The 17,471-nt window shown below is 33.6% G+C and overlaps 2 protein-coding genes and 1 long non-coding RNA gene across 4 annotated transcripts; 2 read left to right on the top strand and 1 right to left on the bottom strand.

The window, feature by feature from the left end:
- Nucleotides 1-2,831: 2,831 nt before the first annotated feature.
- LOC139889381 (CASP-like protein 1F1) lies at nucleotides 2,832-5,754 on the bottom strand. The gene is made up of 3 exons (XM_071872339.1): nucleotides 5,558-5,754; nucleotides 5,165-5,288; nucleotides 2,832-3,053 (listed from the first exon to the last, which is right to left on the bottom strand). The coding sequence occupies exons 1-3, from the start codon at nucleotides 5,752-5,754 to the stop codon at nucleotides 2,832-2,834; spliced, it is 543 nt and encodes a 180-aa protein (XP_071728440.1).
- A 5,227-nt stretch (nucleotides 5,755-10,981) lies between these two features.
- LOC139889380 (uncharacterized) lies at nucleotides 10,982-14,244 on the top strand. Its single transcript, XM_071872338.1, has 5 exons — nucleotides 10,982-10,991; nucleotides 12,958-13,022; nucleotides 13,641-13,799; nucleotides 13,948-14,109; nucleotides 14,218-14,244. The coding sequence occupies exons 1-5, from the start codon at nucleotides 10,982-10,984 to the stop codon at nucleotides 14,242-14,244; spliced, it is 423 nt and encodes a 140-aa protein (XP_071728439.1).
- A 2,261-nt stretch (nucleotides 14,245-16,505) lies between these two features.
- Nucleotides 16,506-17,471, top strand: LOC139892584 (uncharacterized). 2 transcript variants are annotated; one of them, XR_011774159.1, is made up of 3 exons: nucleotides 16,506-16,734; nucleotides 16,874-16,924; nucleotides 17,349-17,471. It is a non-coding gene; the product is annotated as an uncharacterized lncRNA (long non-coding RNA). The 2 variants fall into 2 exon arrangements; XR_011774160.1 differs by having other exon boundaries at nucleotides 16,506-16,768.

Here is a 17,471-nt window from a genome sequence, read left to right as displayed (position 1 = left end):
GTCACTGGTATAGTCTTCCAGACGTGACACACTCGTCATTTATACTATACCACTAATTCGTAACACTTGGACCCAATACTATTACCCTAAATACACAAGGTAAATAGCATTGACCTCTTACGTCGGAATTCACCATCGACGTTCACTGGTGCGTACATAATCACATATAGTCACGATACTTGTCACAGACTCATTACACAATCTAATTATAAGCATGACACGGATCACTATATAATCATGTCCATAAAGATAGTCCCACTCACCGATACCAGCACAACTCAGTGATCTAATGTTACTGAGTCTTCACTTCCACTTTATCACCTAAAAACAATACGCACAAGTTAGTAAATCGTATTTCACTTACTAACTTTACTATAATATCAAAATCACTTAATACAATACAAGCGATACATGTTGTCTCATACACAGCACCATAGTGTATATGTATATATATATATATATATATATATATATATATATATATATATATATATATATATATATATATATATATAAATATAATGCACATACTCGAACCTTGAGCTCTAGATACCACTTGTTAAGATTTAGGAGCTAAACAAGACAAGTGATTTATACTAATTACTAACCCACGAACGAAAAATGAATAATTAAAGCAAAGCAATAAATAAATGACACAGGATTTAACGTGGTTATCTCCCAACTCCAAAATACGGAGAATGGTTTAGTCCACGGGCGCAAACCAGAGATTTTTCACTATTAATTTCATGCACACATGTTAGGTTTACAATAGGGTGTTTATATAGGCATATCTAAACAAGGAAACAATTTAAAGAGCAAGAAAACGTGTTTTTCTTCGTCAGGATACCGGATAGGCTTAAGCCACGCCGCGGCTGGAAGAGCCGCGTCGTGGCTTAAAGCATGATTTCGAAACTGACCACATTGCAACCTTCGAACCTCAATACAAATGTTGAGCCATGACGTGCCTTAATGAGCCACAACGCGCCTTAACACTAAAACGCACTTTTCTTGTTGTTTTGATATTTTTCACACATACAACAAAGACAACCAAATGTTGGGAGAACAATGACATTCGCAGAATTTTTCAAGAATCAGAAAACACTGGCAGCAACAAAACACCTCAAGCCGTTGCACACGGGATCCCGAACCACAAACAAGCCACAACTACCGGGTAAAATACCAGATCCTCAACAGGAAAATCGTCGCCTAGTTCAACAAAAAGACAAAACCTGAGATGAACAAGATCGACAATGAACCCACGGCTATGAACCCAAATACCAACATCCAAAACCCCAACAAAAACAACACCACCCAGCCGTGAAAATAGCATCCACCATAAAACCACCGCAAACGCCGGCACCACCACCACCCGAGACATACTGCGGCCACCAACAACTAGGTGGTGAACCGTCACGCCTCCGGCGAGAGAAGCCGGTAAACCACCACCAACCAACAATGCCAGGTGGACACCACCAACTTGGTGGTGAACCGCCACCCGTCGGCTAGAAACCGAAACACCACCACTAAACGAACAAAAACCAGCAACAGCACCCCACCCCTACTGCCACCATAGGACGAACACCACCAAATGGGTGGTGAACCGCCCACCGACGTCAAGAAAAGTTCGGGATACCAAGGTCCGATGAGGAAGCAGTACAACGAGGCTAAATCTAGAAACTGGGCACACAAACCTGTGAGAGTATGAGAAACCAACCACGAAGACCCAACCCTCTACAAGAACGATGACGGCCTATCCCACATCGGATAGAGTAAAAAAATATTAGTCCTTTATAAGCTTAGAGTTGTAGCTAATTAGTATCTCCCACCATGGTTTTAGTTATTAACCTGGAGATATTCGATTAGTCCACTACTTTAGCTTATGAAAGGCGATTGTCTCTCGGGTTGCGACGGGCATGCGGCTCGTGCATCTCTTGAGACCGATCCGAGGGTCGTCAGGAATTTAAGTGGGGGAGTTTGTAATACCCCATCCCACATCGGATAGAGTAAAAAAATATTGGTCCTTTATAAGCTTAGAATTGTAGCTAATTAGTATCTTCCACCATGGTTTTAGTTGTTAACCTGGAGATATCTGATTAGTCCACTACTTACGCTTATGAGGAGCGATGGTCTCTCGGGTTGCGACGGGCACTCGGCTCGTGCAGCTCCTGGGGCCGCTTTGCGGGTCGTTTCAGAGAGTACTCCAGGTTGGCGGATCAACTTCAACTCGCCGAAAGAGGTAGAACAAGAGCGTCCGAAAACCGAACAAGAGAGAAAGAAAAGGTGAGAAAGGGAGGGAAAGAAGAGTGAAGAGAGGCACAAAACCAAACCTCTGACAGGATGCCGAAGGCCTGTGATGGCACCATAGAAGTCTAGGGTTTCGGCAAGGAGGAAAGTGTAGAGAGGTAGAAAATTAAATTGACGATAAATTTAATTAAATCATTAGCATTTGGTATATTTAGTAGTGTAAAATGTTATTGAACCGTGTAAAATTGTAATCTTTATCTTCCAACTCCTATTATTAATTACTGTTACTTTTGTATTTATCGATCCTTAACTGTTCTAACTTCCAAAGTCATACTTTATGGCTTTAGATTACCTAAGTACACTTTATGGCATGTAGCTGCAGAAGTCTAACCGGAAGAAATGGGCTAAAAGCCTAAAATTGCATTTATGCTCAATTAAAAGCATACAAACATGAATAGCCATCATTCCAATATATAAACAATTTATAACTAAAAACAACATTCTAGCTTAATAAAATCACCAAGTCTTTTTAGTAGACTCTAGTCATTCACAGGGTCGTATGTGTACATACGAGACATGCCAGTTCTTCAATCCGCAACTTGTCGAGCTTTATTTGCTGAAATAACAGTAAGCAGCGCGTAACAAAATACGCATATGTAGCCCAAGATCAAAGAAGCTTCAACTTTGTTACAAAATTTCCCGAATTTGTCACAAATTGGCATCCAATTTGTGTGGCTATTCCCATACTTGCCCACTTGAGCAAAGGTAGTCGCAGCTCCACATCCACCAGCCATCAACAACGTTAACAACTAGACGAAAACATCAAATGACGGATTAAATCATAAAAATTAATTATAATTAAATTGACAGTAACAAAAAGAACTTGTTATTTCAGATTTCATTACAGATGTGATTACCTCGTTTTATTATATTAGAGACGTAGTTAATTTTTTTTTTTTTTTTTTTTTTTTTTAACTTGTAATTTTTTTGAATATCATAAATTTGTATGTGCATAAAGGTATTTTTTTTACGTCGAAAAGGAGAATATTATTAATAATAACGATAACTTCATCAAAACAATGAAGAATATCGATAACAAGTACAATGACGGATCTAGTCGTTCATGAAAGAAAACACATACAAGAGACTAAAAAGTCTAAAAGCATAAAAGGAAGGGACTTTGATCCCAAATGAACCGAAAGCTTGGAGACAATGCATCAAATTGAGAATAGAAGTCCAAAGGAAGACTTTTAGTAAGATATTTCGCACAATAGTTTTTAGTAAGATATTTCGCACAATGGTTGATCGGCATGTGAATTTACCATTAAAGATGATCGGCATGTGCATAAAGGTATATGGTGAATAATAAAATTATAAGTATTAATGTAAACAATACTGTAATATATAAGAAAAGTTTAGTTTCATTAACTACTTAATATATAAATATGTACTTTAGAATAAGACGTGTCATGAAACAATTGTCTTTTTTAATTGCAAAAATGAATGGTTTATTTTTTGCACTTGCACTAGATAGTTTCAATTTAAAAAAAAAAAAAAAAAAAAAAAAATCAATAATTTTTTTTATCTTAGTTACATAAAACCATTCATATATTATAACTAAGTTAATAATGAACCTGCCAAATTAGTTTGGTATCACGACAATAATATTTGTTGAGAATTACAGATTCATAATAAACTAGAATCACATCATTCAATTTTATAGCATTATGAATAAAATTACAAAGCATAAAATGATTTGTAACTTTATTATATCTATAATCAATTAGAAAAGCCTTGAATAAAGTTTGGTACCACGTCGAAAAAGTTGATTAGACTTTGTTTAATGTGATAGTGACATGCCTCTCTTAGCGAGAGGTCAGGAGTTCAACTCTCGTAAGGTGCAACATTGCACACAAGGTTACCCCCTTTACCCTTGAATTCCATCCAAGGGTGTCTTTCGCACATCGCGTTGCAGGGACAGTGGGGGAGGGGTTTTTTACCGCCCATGCCCTCGGATTGGGCCGGATTTCCTCCTAAGCAGCAGTTGGGGGCGAGTTATGCAACTGTGGAAGATGAACCCGTGGGCGATTAAGTCTCTTGAGTGATCCCGTACTGCTGTTCAAAAATAAAAAGTCTTTGGTTTACCATTCATAACCAAGTCCTCGCAAAGTTTACAATTTCAACCCTCAACATTTTTACTATTTGACTGTTTACAACTTTTTTTTTTCAACCCTAACCTAAATTTACAATTTAAACCATCAATCTTTTTATAAATCTTTCAACTTTTGTTTTTTTTTTTTACAATTACTTTTTACAATTTTTTTTCTTTACCAACATTATATCATATACTCCGTATACAATTAGTTATCATATAATCAAAATAAAAAACTAAAACGACGATAAATTTTACTTACAATTGTAAGAGATATTTGATATGTTGAAACGGATTATTATGATTATGTTAAACGCATTAACGTTAAAATACTTGTAATAAAAATACATAGTTTGTACTACAGAAAGTTTCTAGCAGGCAGCAGAGGGATGGTTGCCGCAACACGCGGCTGACCACCCTACTTGTTTTACTCAAAGCTAGGATAACTAGAAAGTTTCTAGCAGGTAGCAGAGGGATGGTTGCCGCAACACGCGACTGACCACCCTGCTTGTTTTACTCAAAGCTAGGATAACTAGTAACCAAAAACGTCCACTTTAGTAACTAGTAGTAGCAACTATGGTGTAAAATTATTTTACTTTCTTTCAAACTTTCAATATCATTTCAGTTAAAAAGTTGTAATTGCAATAATACAAGCATTATATATTATATTATTGTTTATTATAATTATATACTTATACTATTCATATTATTCAAAACTATAAATGAACGTAGTATAAGTTAAATATAAAACATTGCACGAAAATGTACCAGATCATGAAGGAACAAGAAGAAATAGTTGATGGAACTCGAGAAATTTCGACCAAATGTGAAAGCCGGCAGCAACGATAACACAGAGAAAACACAAACAACGATATTCACTATTCCGTAAAACCTGAAACAAATCAAACAAACGAACTTACTCAACAAGCATCATTGTTAGACAACATTATCATTTAATAACTAAAAAAAATGAAAATGACAACCCTTAGACTGGTTGCCCTAACAGACTATCATTAACAAGTTCTTAAAAACCAATGACCCAATGAGTCGGGCCTTGGCCTAGTGATAAATGTTAGATGTGTATTAGTGTAATAGATTTTAAGTTTAGAACTTATACTAAAACTCTTTTAAAAGAGTAACATGTATAGAATGATAGCTTACTTAAAAGCGGGAGAGTAAGAGTAACGAGCGTCTAAACTAATTCCATAAAATACTTTGGACTGTCGAGAATCGAATAGTAAAACAGCAGCAACGAGTGACGTGGCAGCAGCGATTATTCGAAGCCAAATTTGGGAAGCCATAAAGGACAAATGTGCGATAGGTGAAGGAATTGGTCGGAGTACATTTAAGGTTTCCATTTGTTTCTTTGATGTTGGTGAACGAAAATACTATGTGAAATAGTGATTTACTATGCAGAGCCGCAGAGGTTTTGGTAGGTATTTATAAGACGTTTTTTGAGGTAGTTATTTTGTAGTAGTAGAATAAAAGAGATAATAACGTGGGTGAGATTAAAATGGGGAATTGTATGTGGCACGTTCGAGTGGTTTAATTTCAAATTAGATAAGTTTTTGGTTGGTAAAATAATCTTTCTAATTGTATGATTTTAGATACTCCACTTACATGGTTTAAAGTGTTATGTTGTACAATTACACTTTAAACCCTGTATTGTACACATCGCTTTTATAAAATGGTCAATTTCATGTCTCATATGTAAATACTCCATAATTTATTTACCGTTAAACAAACGGTTAGTTACTTAAAGAACTGGAGTGGCTCGTCGGTGCTTACGTTTTCATGTGGAACGCCGAACAGTCATTGCCTAACTACTCCCTTCCAGAGTCATCCTCAGTCAATGACGGAATCAGAAATTTTTGTTACTTTCTTTTACTCGAGGAGAAAACTTCATCTAAAAACCTGTGTCAAGCGGTTGGTCCTGAATTTTTTTTTTCTGCCATGTGCGAAACAATTAAAAAATGACCCTATTAACTTAAAAATACGGAACATAATATGTTTAAAATATAATCAATTATATATAGATCATTTACACATTGATTTTTAGTATATAAAGTATAACAATTTAGAAGATATAACTATGTGTAAACAATGATAACTTACATAATGATTTGCGTCAAACATAATTTTAGAAAGAAAAAAAAATTACTGTATTATTGAAGCATGACCCAATTTTGGCAAAAATAGTATAATGTTACAAATAAATTAAAACTCTTTACGATACTAGTAAATAATTGATATTAGAAAATGATCATGTTTTTAAACTATAATGTTATATTCAACTAAATTATTTTTTTGAATAACGATTGGGATCACTCGAGGGAGACTAAACCACCCGTAATTATTACACTATCATTTATTTAAATGGTATAATAACTAACCCTGTATAATCACTACTAGAAAAAGAGCTTTTTCAGACGACACCTTTCCGGACGACATTTATCGTCCACAAAAGTCCGCTAAATGACAAAAAAACAGCTTTTCAGTCTCGCTTTTTGACCAGACTTTTCCGGACGACTCCTTGTCGTTCGGAAAGGTGCCCGACAGAATTTTTGGCTCCAAAAAATTGGCTCCAAAAAAAATTGGCGGGAATACCTTTCCGGACGATTTATCGTCCAGGAAGCTTTCCGGGCGATTTTTAGTTCCAAAAAATATTTAACTTTTCACGAAAAAACTGGCGGGCTTATCCTTTTCGTTTCCCTCCATGACCTTTCCGGACGATTAGTCGTCCGCAAAGGGGTCGTCCGGAAAGATAAAATACAATAAGGACAGGAGCAGCTGCACTTTTTCTCACTTTTACCAAAAAACACATCTAAAATTACTCCGGCGATTTCAGGCGATTTGCTTAGATTTCAAGGTATTCAAAACACAATCCAACCTAATCTTCCATCCCAAAGTGCTAACAAGGTATGTCTTTTTTTTTTTTTTTTTTTTGAAAAGTTTGGTTGTTCATTTATTTTATATACACAATTACATGCTTCAATTATGTACTCCATTTTTGTTATTGTATACACCACGAACCCCTTTAACGAAAAAACCCCTTTTGAAATCTTGAAATAAATTAGGGTTTATTTTGATTCACGCTTGTTAATTTTGTAAGTTTTTTTGTTAAAGATTGAATCTTTGTATTGTTGAAGCTTGATTAGGCTATTGAGATTAAGATTCTTGAATCTGACTTTCTAGGGTTTAGGGTTTGATCTGACAGTGGTTTGGGATTTAGTAGTTTAAATGCATGGTATAAAAAGATTTAATTTTGTATGTTCTAAATGCAGTGAAAGCCCCTTTCTTTTAGCCTTTATTGTGTGTAAATCGAATTTAATAAATTCTATTAATCAAGATTCTTCATGGGGGTCGTTTGGGTAAGATATTTACATCCCATTGTGTTGGAATTTTCAAAGGACGACAAGGTCAGTTTTAATGGCTAATGAAAACTGTTTTTTAAATGTTTGTAAGTGTGATTTATTCGAAAAGGGCTACATGACCGTTGCTCACCAGAACAATTCATGAACGTTGCTAAGTTATCGATGGTGCCAAGGTACACATGATTTTATTTTGATATCTGCATGTTTTTAAACAGTACAATTTTATACCTTTCGTCTATTTTATGTAACTGCTATGAGTATTTTTTTCTTCCATTTTGTATGACTTCATTTTATACACTTGTAAATGCAAACTGTGTTTTTAGAACCACAAACACACGCTAATGAAAACTGTTTTTTATATGTTTGCAAGTGTGATTTATTCGAAAAGGGCTACATGCTTGTGCAAGTAGCAAATTTTATAGAATAATTTAAGCCACTAAGAGGAATATTTATATGACATAAGACAGGAGCAAGTTTGATACTTTTTAACTACATAAAAAATAATATATGTAGGAATGAATCAGAAAATAATATATCGAGGTCACCCTTACAACCTTGAGGTTGAAGGTTCGAGTTCTTCTTAGGCACTTGGTGGTATATATATTCGTGTTAATATTACGTGGGTGTATGAGTTTGCCTTTCAAAAAAAAGTTCTATGCAACAATGAAAATGAGCCCCGAGTTTGCTTGTAATGTCAACAAATTAGATTAGGGCGAAATTATACAAATTACATTTTCAAAAAAAATATTTGCTGTTATGTTTGAATATTTTGAAACTCAATTTATTGAACAGCAATGGGACTCGGATTTGGTAGAAGCAAGGTACACAAAGGATCTTGATGAAAACCTTAGCATTATACAGTTAAAGTTTGGGGAGAGTTCTAAGCCACTTTTTCATAACAGAAAGTTCATCGTGTATGAGAGACGAGAAACAATGGATGATGGGACTCTGGTAATAATTCATCAATTATGATTAACTTCAATTGTAAACTATGCTTATTTACTTCTCTTTTGTTAGTTTGATATATATATATTTTTTATATTTATATTATCTAAAAATAAATAAATGAAAGTGCTAATTGTGTTGATCAGGTGGTAGCAGTCGCTTCATTGCCAAAAGAGATAGCAGCAGGATTACAACCAAAGCAAAATAATTCAATAAGAGGGATGTTATTGCAATCAGGATGGGTTGTAGAAAAACTTGAGGGAGGATCAATGCCAATACTCTCGGTAGTTCCAATGACAATAATCCTGGTAGTTCCAATTTCAATACTCCAACTAGCCAAAACGATGTGGACGATGACGACGAAGGCTTTTCTGGTTTGTAGTTTGTTGGATTGTCGTTTGTTTGATACATTGTAGTTTGTTGCACGAAGGCGTTTAGGGTAAAACTATTTTTTGAATGTTTGTTTGATGGAACGTAGCTCGGTTTGAATAATTATTGTAATTGTTGGATTTATTTAATATTATTGTCGGTTGTTGAATTCCATCCAAGGGTGTCTTTCGCACATCGCGTTGTAGGGACAGTGGGGGAGGGGTTTTTTACCGCTCATGCCCTCGGATTGGGCCGGATTTCCTCCTAAGCAGCAGTTGGAGGCGAGTTATGCAACTGTGTAAGATGAACGCGTGGGTGATTAAGTCTCTTGAGTGATCCCGTACTGCTGTTCAAAAATAAAAAGTCTTGGGTTTACCATTCATAACCAAGTCCTCGCAAAGTTTACAATTTCAACCCTCAACATTTTTACTATTTCACAGTTTACAACTTTTTTTTTTCAACCCTAACCTAAATTTACAATTTAAACCATCAATCTTTTTATAAATCTTTCAACTTTTGTTTTTTTTTTTTTACAATTACTTTTTACAATTTTTTTTCTTTACCAACATTATATCATATACTCCGTATATAATTAGTTATCATATAATCAAAATAAAAAACTAAAACGACGATAAATTTTACTTACAATTGTAAGAGATATTTGATATGTTGAAACGGATTATTATGATTATGTTAAACGCATTAACGTTAAAATACTTGTAATAAAAATACATAGTTTGTACTACAGAAAGTTTCTAGCAGGTAGCAGAGGGATGGTTGCCGCAACACGCGGCTGACCACCCTACTTGTTTTACTCAAAGCTAGGATAACTAGAAAGTTTCTAGCAGGTAGCAGAGGGATGGTTGCCGCAACACGCGACTGACCACCCTGCTTGTTTTACTCAAAGCTAGGATAACTAGTAACCAAAAACGTCCACTTTAGTAACTAGTAGTAGCAACTATGGTGTAAAATTATTTTACTTTCTTTCAAACTTTCAATATCATTTCAGTTAAAAAGTTGTAATTGCAATAATACAAGCATTATATATTATATTATTGTTTATTATAATTATATACTTATACTATTCATATTATTCAAAACTATAAATGAACGTAGTATAAGTTAAATATAAAACATTGCACGAAAATGTACCAGATCATGAAGGAACAAGAAGAAATAGTTGATGGAACTCGAGAAATTTCGACCAAATGTGAAAACCGGCAGCAACGATAACACAGAGAAAACACAAACAACGATATTCACTATTCCGTAAAACCTGAAACAAATCAAACAAACGAACTTACTCAACAAGCATCATTGTTAGACAACATTATCATTTAATAACTAAAAAAAATGAAAATGACAACCCTTAGACTGGTTGCCCTAACAGACTATCATTAACAAGTTCTTAAAAAACAATGACCCAGTGAGTCGGGCCTTGGCCTAGTGATAAATGTTAGATGTGTATTAGTGTAACAGATTTTAAGTTTAGAACTTATACTAAAACTCTTTTAAAAGAGTAACATGTATAGAATGATAGCTTACTTAAAAGCGGGAGAGTAAGAGTAACGAGCGTCTAAACTAATTCCATAAAATACTTTGGACTGTCGAGAATCGAATAGTAAAACAGCAGCAACGAGTGACGTGGCAGCAGCGATTATTCGAAGCCAAATTTGGGAAGCCATAAAGGACAAATGTGCGATAGGTGAAGGAATTGGTCGGAGTACATTTAAGGTTTCCATTTGTTTCTTTGATGTTGGTGAACGAAAATACTATGTGAAATAGTGATTTACTATGCAGAGCCGCAGAGGTTTTGGTAGGTATTTATAAGACGTTTTTTGAGGTAGTTATTTTGTAGTAGTAGAATAAAAGAGATAATAACGTGGGTGAGATTAAAATGGGGAATTGTATGTGGCACGTTCGAGTGGTTTAATTTCAAATTAGATAAGTTTTTGGTTGGTAAAATAATCTTTCTAATTGTATGATTTTAGATACTCTACTTACATGGTTTAAAGTGTTATGTTGTACAATTACACTTTAAACCCTGTATTGTACACATCGCTTTTATAAAATGGTCAATTTCATGTCTCATATGTAAATACTCCATAATTTATTTACCGTTAAACAAACGGTTAGTTACTTAAAGAACTGGAGTGGCTCGTCGGTGCTTACGTTTTCATGTGGAACGCCGAACAGTCATTGTCTAACTACTCCCTTCCAGAGTCATCCTCAGTCAATGACGGAATCAGAAATTTTTGTTACTTTCTTTTACTCGAGGAGAAAACTTCATCTAAAAACCTGTGTCAAGCGGTTGGTCCTGAATTTTTTTTTTTCTGCCATGTGCGAAACAATTAAAAAATGACCCTATTAACTTAAAAATACGGAACATAATATGTTTAAAATATAATCAATTATATATAGATCATTTACGCATTGATTTTTAGTATATAAAGTATAACAATTTAGAAGATATAACTATGTGTAAACAATGATAACTTACATAATGATTTGCGTCAAACATAATTTTAGAAAGAAAAAAAAATTACTGTATTATTGAAGCATGACCCAATTTTGGCAAAAATAGTATAATGTTACAAATAAATTAAAAGTCTTTACGATACTAGTAAATAATTGATATTAGAAAATGATCATGTTTTTAAACTATAATGTTATATTCAACTAAATTATTTTTTGAATAACGATTGGGATCACTCGAGGGAGACTAAACCACCCGTAATTATTACACTATCATTTATTTAAATGGTGTAATAACTAACCCTGTATAATCACTACTAGAAAAAGAGCTTTTTCAGATGACACCTTTCCGGACGACATTTATCGTCCACAAAAGTCCGCTAAATGACAAAAAAACAGCTTTTCAGTCTCGCTTTTTGACCAGACTTTTCCGGACGACTCCTTGTCGTTCGGAAAGGTGCCCGACAGAATTTTTGGCTCCAAAAAATTGGCTCCAAAAAAAATTGGCGGGAATACCTTTCCGGACGATTTATCGTCCAGGAAGCTTTCCGGGCGATTTTTAGTTCCAAAAAATATTTAACTTTTCACGAAAAAACTGGCGAGCTTATCCTTTTCGTTTCCCTCCATGACCTTTCCGGACGATTAGTCGTCCGCAAAGGGGTCGTCCGGAAAGATAAAATACAATAAGGACAGGAGCAGCTGCACTTTTTCTCACTTTTACCAAAAAACACATCTAAAATTACTCCGGAGATTTCAGGCGATTTGCTTAGATTTCAAGGTATTCAACACACAATCCAACCTAATCTTCCATCCCAAAGTGCTAACAAGGTATGTCTTTTTTTTTTTTTTTTTTTTTTTGAAAAGTTTGGTTGTTCTTCATTTATTTTATATACACAATTACATGCTTCAATTATGTACTCCATTTTTGTTATTGTATGCACCACGGACCCCTTTAACGAAAAAACCCCTTTTGAAATCTTGAAATAAATTAGGGTTTATTTTGATTCACGCTTGTTAATTTTGTAAGTTTTTTTGTTAAAGATTGAATCTTTGTATTGTTGAAGCTTGATTAGGCTATTGAGATTAAGATTCTTGAATATGACTTTCTAGGGTTTAGGGTTTGATCTGACAGTGGTTTGGGATTTAGTAGTTTAAATGCATGGTATAAAAAGATTTAATTTTGTATGTTCTAAATGCAGTGAAAGCCCCTTTCTTTTAGCCTTTATTGTGTGTAAATCGAATTTAATAAATTCTATTAATCAAGATTCTTCATGGGGGTCGTTTTGGTAAGATATTTACATCCCATTGTGTTGGAATTTTCAAAGGACGACAAGGTCAGTTTTAATGGCTAATGAAAACTGTTTTTTAAATGTTTGTAAGTGTGATTTATTCGAAAAGGGCTACATGACCGTTGCTCACCAGAACAATTCATGAACGTTGCTAACGTTATCGATGGTGCCAAGGTACACATGATTTTATTTTGATATCTGCATGTTTTTAAACAGTACAATTTTATACCTTTCGTCTATTTTATGTAACTGCTATGAGTATTTTTTTCTTCCATTTTGTATGACTTCATTTTATACACTTGTAAATGCAAACTGGTTTTTAGAACCACAAACACACGCTAATGAAAACTGTTTTTTATATGTTTGCAAGTGTGATTTATTCGAAAAGGGCTACATGCTTGTGCAAGTAGCAAATTTTATAGAATAATTTAAGCCACTAAGAGGAATATTTATATGACATAAGACAGGAGCAAGTTTGATACTTTTTAACTACATAAAAAATAATATATGTAGGAATGAATCAGAAAATAATATATCGAGGTCACCCTTACAACCTTGAGGTTGAAGGTTCGAGTTCTTCTTAGGCACTTGGTGGTATATATATCCGTGTTAATATTACGTGGGTGTATGAGTTTGCCTTTCAAAAAAAAGTTCTATGCAACAATGAAAATGAGCCCCGAGTTTGCTTGTAATGTCAACAAATTAGATTAGGGCGAAATTATACAAATTACATTTTCAAAAAAAATATTTGCTGTTATGTTTGAATATTTTGAAACTCAATTTATTGAACAGCAATGGGACTCGGATTTGGTAGAAGCAAGGTACATAAAGGATCTTGATGAAAACCTTAGCATTATACAGTTAAAGTTTGGGGAGAGTTCAAAGCCACTTTTTCGTAACAGAGAGTTCATCGTGTATGAGAGACGAGAAACAATGGATGATGGGACTCTGGTAATAATTCATCAATTATGATTAACTTCAATTGTAAACTATGCTTATTTACTTCTCTTTTGTTAGTTTGATATATATATATATATATATTTTTTATATTTATATTATCTAAAAATAAATAAATGAAAGTGCTAGTTGTGTTGATCAGGTGGTAGCAGTCGCTTCATTGACAAAAGAGATAGCAGCAGGATTACAACCAAAGCAAAATAATTCAATAAGAGGGATGTTATTGCAATCAGGATGGGTTGTAGAAAAACTTGAGGGAGGATCAATGCCAATACTCTCGGTAGTTCAAATGACAATAATCCTGGTAGTTCCAATTTCAATACTCCAACTAGCCAAAACGATGTGGACGATGACGACGAAGGCTTTTCTGGTTTGTAGTTTGTTGGATTGTCGTTTGTTTGATACATTGTAGTTTGTTGCACGAAGGCGTTTAGGGTAAAACTATTTTGTGAATGTTTGTTTGATGGAACGTAGCTCGGTTTGAATAATTATTGTAATTGTTGGATTTATTTAATATTATTGTCGGTTGTTGAATGTCTAATATTATTGTAAAGCAGGTTTTAATATTGAAATGTGCCGGTTATACGGCTGGAAAATATACAGCAAAAAATTATTTTTCAAAAACAACAGTGGCCTTTCCGGACGACAAATCGTCCGGAAAAGTCGTCCAGAAAGCTTTTAATTTAATTAATTTTTTGTTTAATATTAGTTGAATATTTTATTATTATACCTTTCCGGACGACAAGTCTTCCGGAACGGTCGCCCGGAAAGGCCGTCCAGAAATACATTTGAAAAAGTCAATGTGGGCCCCATTATCGTCCGGAAAAGTCGGGTCAAGTCGTCCGAAAAACCTTTAGGCACGAAGCTTTACGGACGATTTATTGCGGACGACTAGTCGTCTGGATTGACCTTTGCGGACGACTAGTCGTCCGGATTCGTCGCCCGGAAAAGTCGTTTTTCTAGTAGTGAATCTCATCATTTAATAAAATCTGATTTTGTATATTTGTGTTTAGATTAAAACTTGATTGAATTCGTGTTCTAAAGCTTGTAATTGATATATGTAGTAGGTTATGAGTATGTATCTGTATGTATGAAAGATGATTATGAACATGAAAATGATACAGATCAATAGGGTAGCATGATGATCACTAAGTGTCGAAATTACATGTGTGAGAGGAATTAGGGAGGGAATTGGTGAGTCTGTGAGGGAGTTGGTTTACAAAATATGAGGGAAAAGCTTAATCTCTAAGCTAGATAAGGGCTATTTATACTAGCACATTACAACAACAATTCATATCTATTTTAGACCTAATAATTTGTATACAACAGAAAGATATATATATATATATATATATATATATATATATATATATATATATATATATATATATATATATATATATATAGCCAAAAGTTCAAACGAGAATCAAAAAAAGGGGCGAGAACTGCGACAACCACTAAATTACAAGTATTTTCATATTTGAGAAGGTTGAATCACATATAAATGTTAATGGAGAGTAACATTGAACAAAAAATAGTGAAAAAATCTATAGTTTAAATATATAATCTAATATATAATTTCTCGTTCACATGTGCATATGTGTTTGTTTAACATGCGAACATTTCATATAATTCACAACTGAACATATAATTTGTGGTTGTGAACATTTCTTTGCCAATGATATGAACATTAGATAACAATTATATATATATATATATATATATATATATATATATATATATATATATATATATATATATATATATATATACATACATACATATGATCACTAAGTGTCGAAATTACATGTGTGAGAGGAATTAGGGAGGGAATTGGTGAGTCTGTGAGGGAGTTGGTTTACAAAATATGAGGGAAAAGCTTAATCTCTAAGCTAGCTAAGGGCTATTTATACTAGCACATTACAACAACAATTCATATATATATATATATATATATATATATATATATATATATATATATATATATATATATATATATGTATGTATGTAATAATATAAAATAAAATAAAAATTTTTAGAAAAGGCAAAATGTTATTAAACACAAAGGATATGTACAAAGATCACGTAGCATATTACTCCCGGTATAAATTTCTTTCAAGCAAAATAAAATAATACGTAGTATAAATTTCTTTCTTACTCAACAGTGCGGATGAAGATTATGGCTATAAATTGGAAGAACACGAAGACCGTTCAAACTATGAAAGCAGATTGAAAATTCCTTAAGTTGTGCGGTTTCGTTGTGTGTCATATGTGATGTTTTGGTTATTTTTTTGGTTTGTTGGCTTTAGAGGCATGTCTCTTTAGTCGTTCTTGTGGTTCATTGTAAACTTTGTCTATATTAATATATTTAACGGGCGAATACCCTTTACTCAAAAAAAATTTCTTTCTTTTAAAAGAAATTATAAATATAAATTACCCTACTTCTATTAACGCAACTACACACCCACCCTCATTGATCCACGTCATCTCCCTCCTCTCACAATAGATACTACTCACATTTCGGTTGATTCTCACCCACACAATTTTTATTTTTTTTTACTCTACCATCTACTCCTTTACATCTCCACCCACACCTTCCACGTCTTCTGTCGCCTTTTGTCTGACACATCTTCTTCAACCCTTTCTTTCTTCATTTTATTTTTTATTTTTCCCATACCTAAACGATATTTCAAATCTAATTTCTAATTTCTAATATATATTTCATTCTAACAGGAAAAAACATGAATCACTGTGGATTTCATCGAAACAACACCTTTGTGTCATCCCGTGAAGAGATGAGGAGCTCCGTCTCTGTTTCATTATCATTCGAAAATTCCGTCGAGCATATGGTTTGCCCTAAGCCTAGGCGACTCAGTTTATTCAATCCCACCGTTAACGAGCCTGTTAGCCCTCTCAGTTGGTAGATGTGGTAATTTTTTGCTTGAAACATTTCCAGTTTATCAGTTAAGTTTTAATTTTTTTTATTACTATTATTAAGTTTTTTTTGTATCTATCTATTTATTTATTTACTCCGTATTATTTTGCTTTTTTGCACGTACCAATCACAGAGTTTCGAATCGAAAGCTGGCCCTGAGCTTCTTGACATCATATTTTCAAAGGTAATTTATTGAATTTGCTTTATCATTAATTCAATATTAATGGATATATTAGTTGAATAATCAATTTCTGATGTGTATGAATTTAATTAAAGCTACTTAATTAACTACGTAACTTTTTGGTATATTGTTTATTAATTATAGGATGGCAGTAATGTTGGATAAGATCAACCATACTTTTTGGTTTTAAATGAGTTGGGGTTTATTTATTGTTTGAATAATTTGATTTTGAACCTCTTTTTTTAAAAGTCTGATGTTATCTGCTATGGTTATTTGTGGTTTATCAATTTACAGCATTTTGACCAACAGTTTCGTACTTTCATGGACAGGTAATTACGATTTCTACTTTATCATTTTCGGTTTCTTTATTTTCTGTATTTGGTTTCTTATGGTTGTTTTTATTGTAATATGCCATTTGTACTGGTAGTTTGTTTTCAGGTGTGATATGCTAAACAGCATACGATATGGTGGCGATGGGAACGACGGTGATAGGTTTTTTTCAGCTCTGATGGGGCAAATTCTGGATGTGCTCTAACCAATCGATTAATTT

This window comes from Rutidosis leptorrhynchoides, chromosome 2 (assembly GCF_046630445.1).
Source record: "Rutidosis leptorrhynchoides isolate AG116_Rl617_1_P2 chromosome 2, CSIRO_AGI_Rlap_v1, whole genome shotgun sequence".
Lineage (NCBI taxonomy): Eukaryota > Viridiplantae > Streptophyta > Magnoliopsida > Asterales > Asteraceae > Rutidosis > Rutidosis leptorrhynchoides.
Note: the sequence above shows the minus strand (reverse complement) of the source record. Positions and strands in the feature narration are given on the sequence as shown.

What these genes read in the sequence shown, in the direction of transcription:
- LOC139889381 (XM_071872339.1), bottom strand. Translation starts at nt 5,754, where the DNA reads ATGGAAACCTTAAATGTACTCCGACCAATTCCTTCACCTATCGCACAT. An exon ending in TCTTACTCTCCCGCTTTTAA is followed by an intron (nt 5,289 to 5,557) that starts GTAAGCTATCAT and finishes GATTTGTTTCAG; the next exon opens with GTTTTACGGAATAGTGAATA. An exon ending in TCTTGTTCCTTCATGATCTG is followed by an intron (nt 3,054 to 5,164) that starts GTACATTTTCGT and finishes GTTTTCGTCTAG; the next exon opens with TTGTTAACGTTGTTGATGGC.
- LOC139889380 (XM_071872338.1), top strand. An exon ending in CAATGGATGATGGGACTCTG is followed by an intron (nt 13,800 to 13,947) that starts GTAATAATTCAT and finishes TGTGTTGATCAG; the next exon opens with GTGGTAGCAGTCGCTTCATT. An exon ending in TTCAAATGACAATAATCCTG is followed by an intron (nt 14,110 to 14,217) that starts GTAGTTCCAATT and finishes GATACATTGTAG; the next exon opens with TTTGTTGCACGAAGGCGTTT.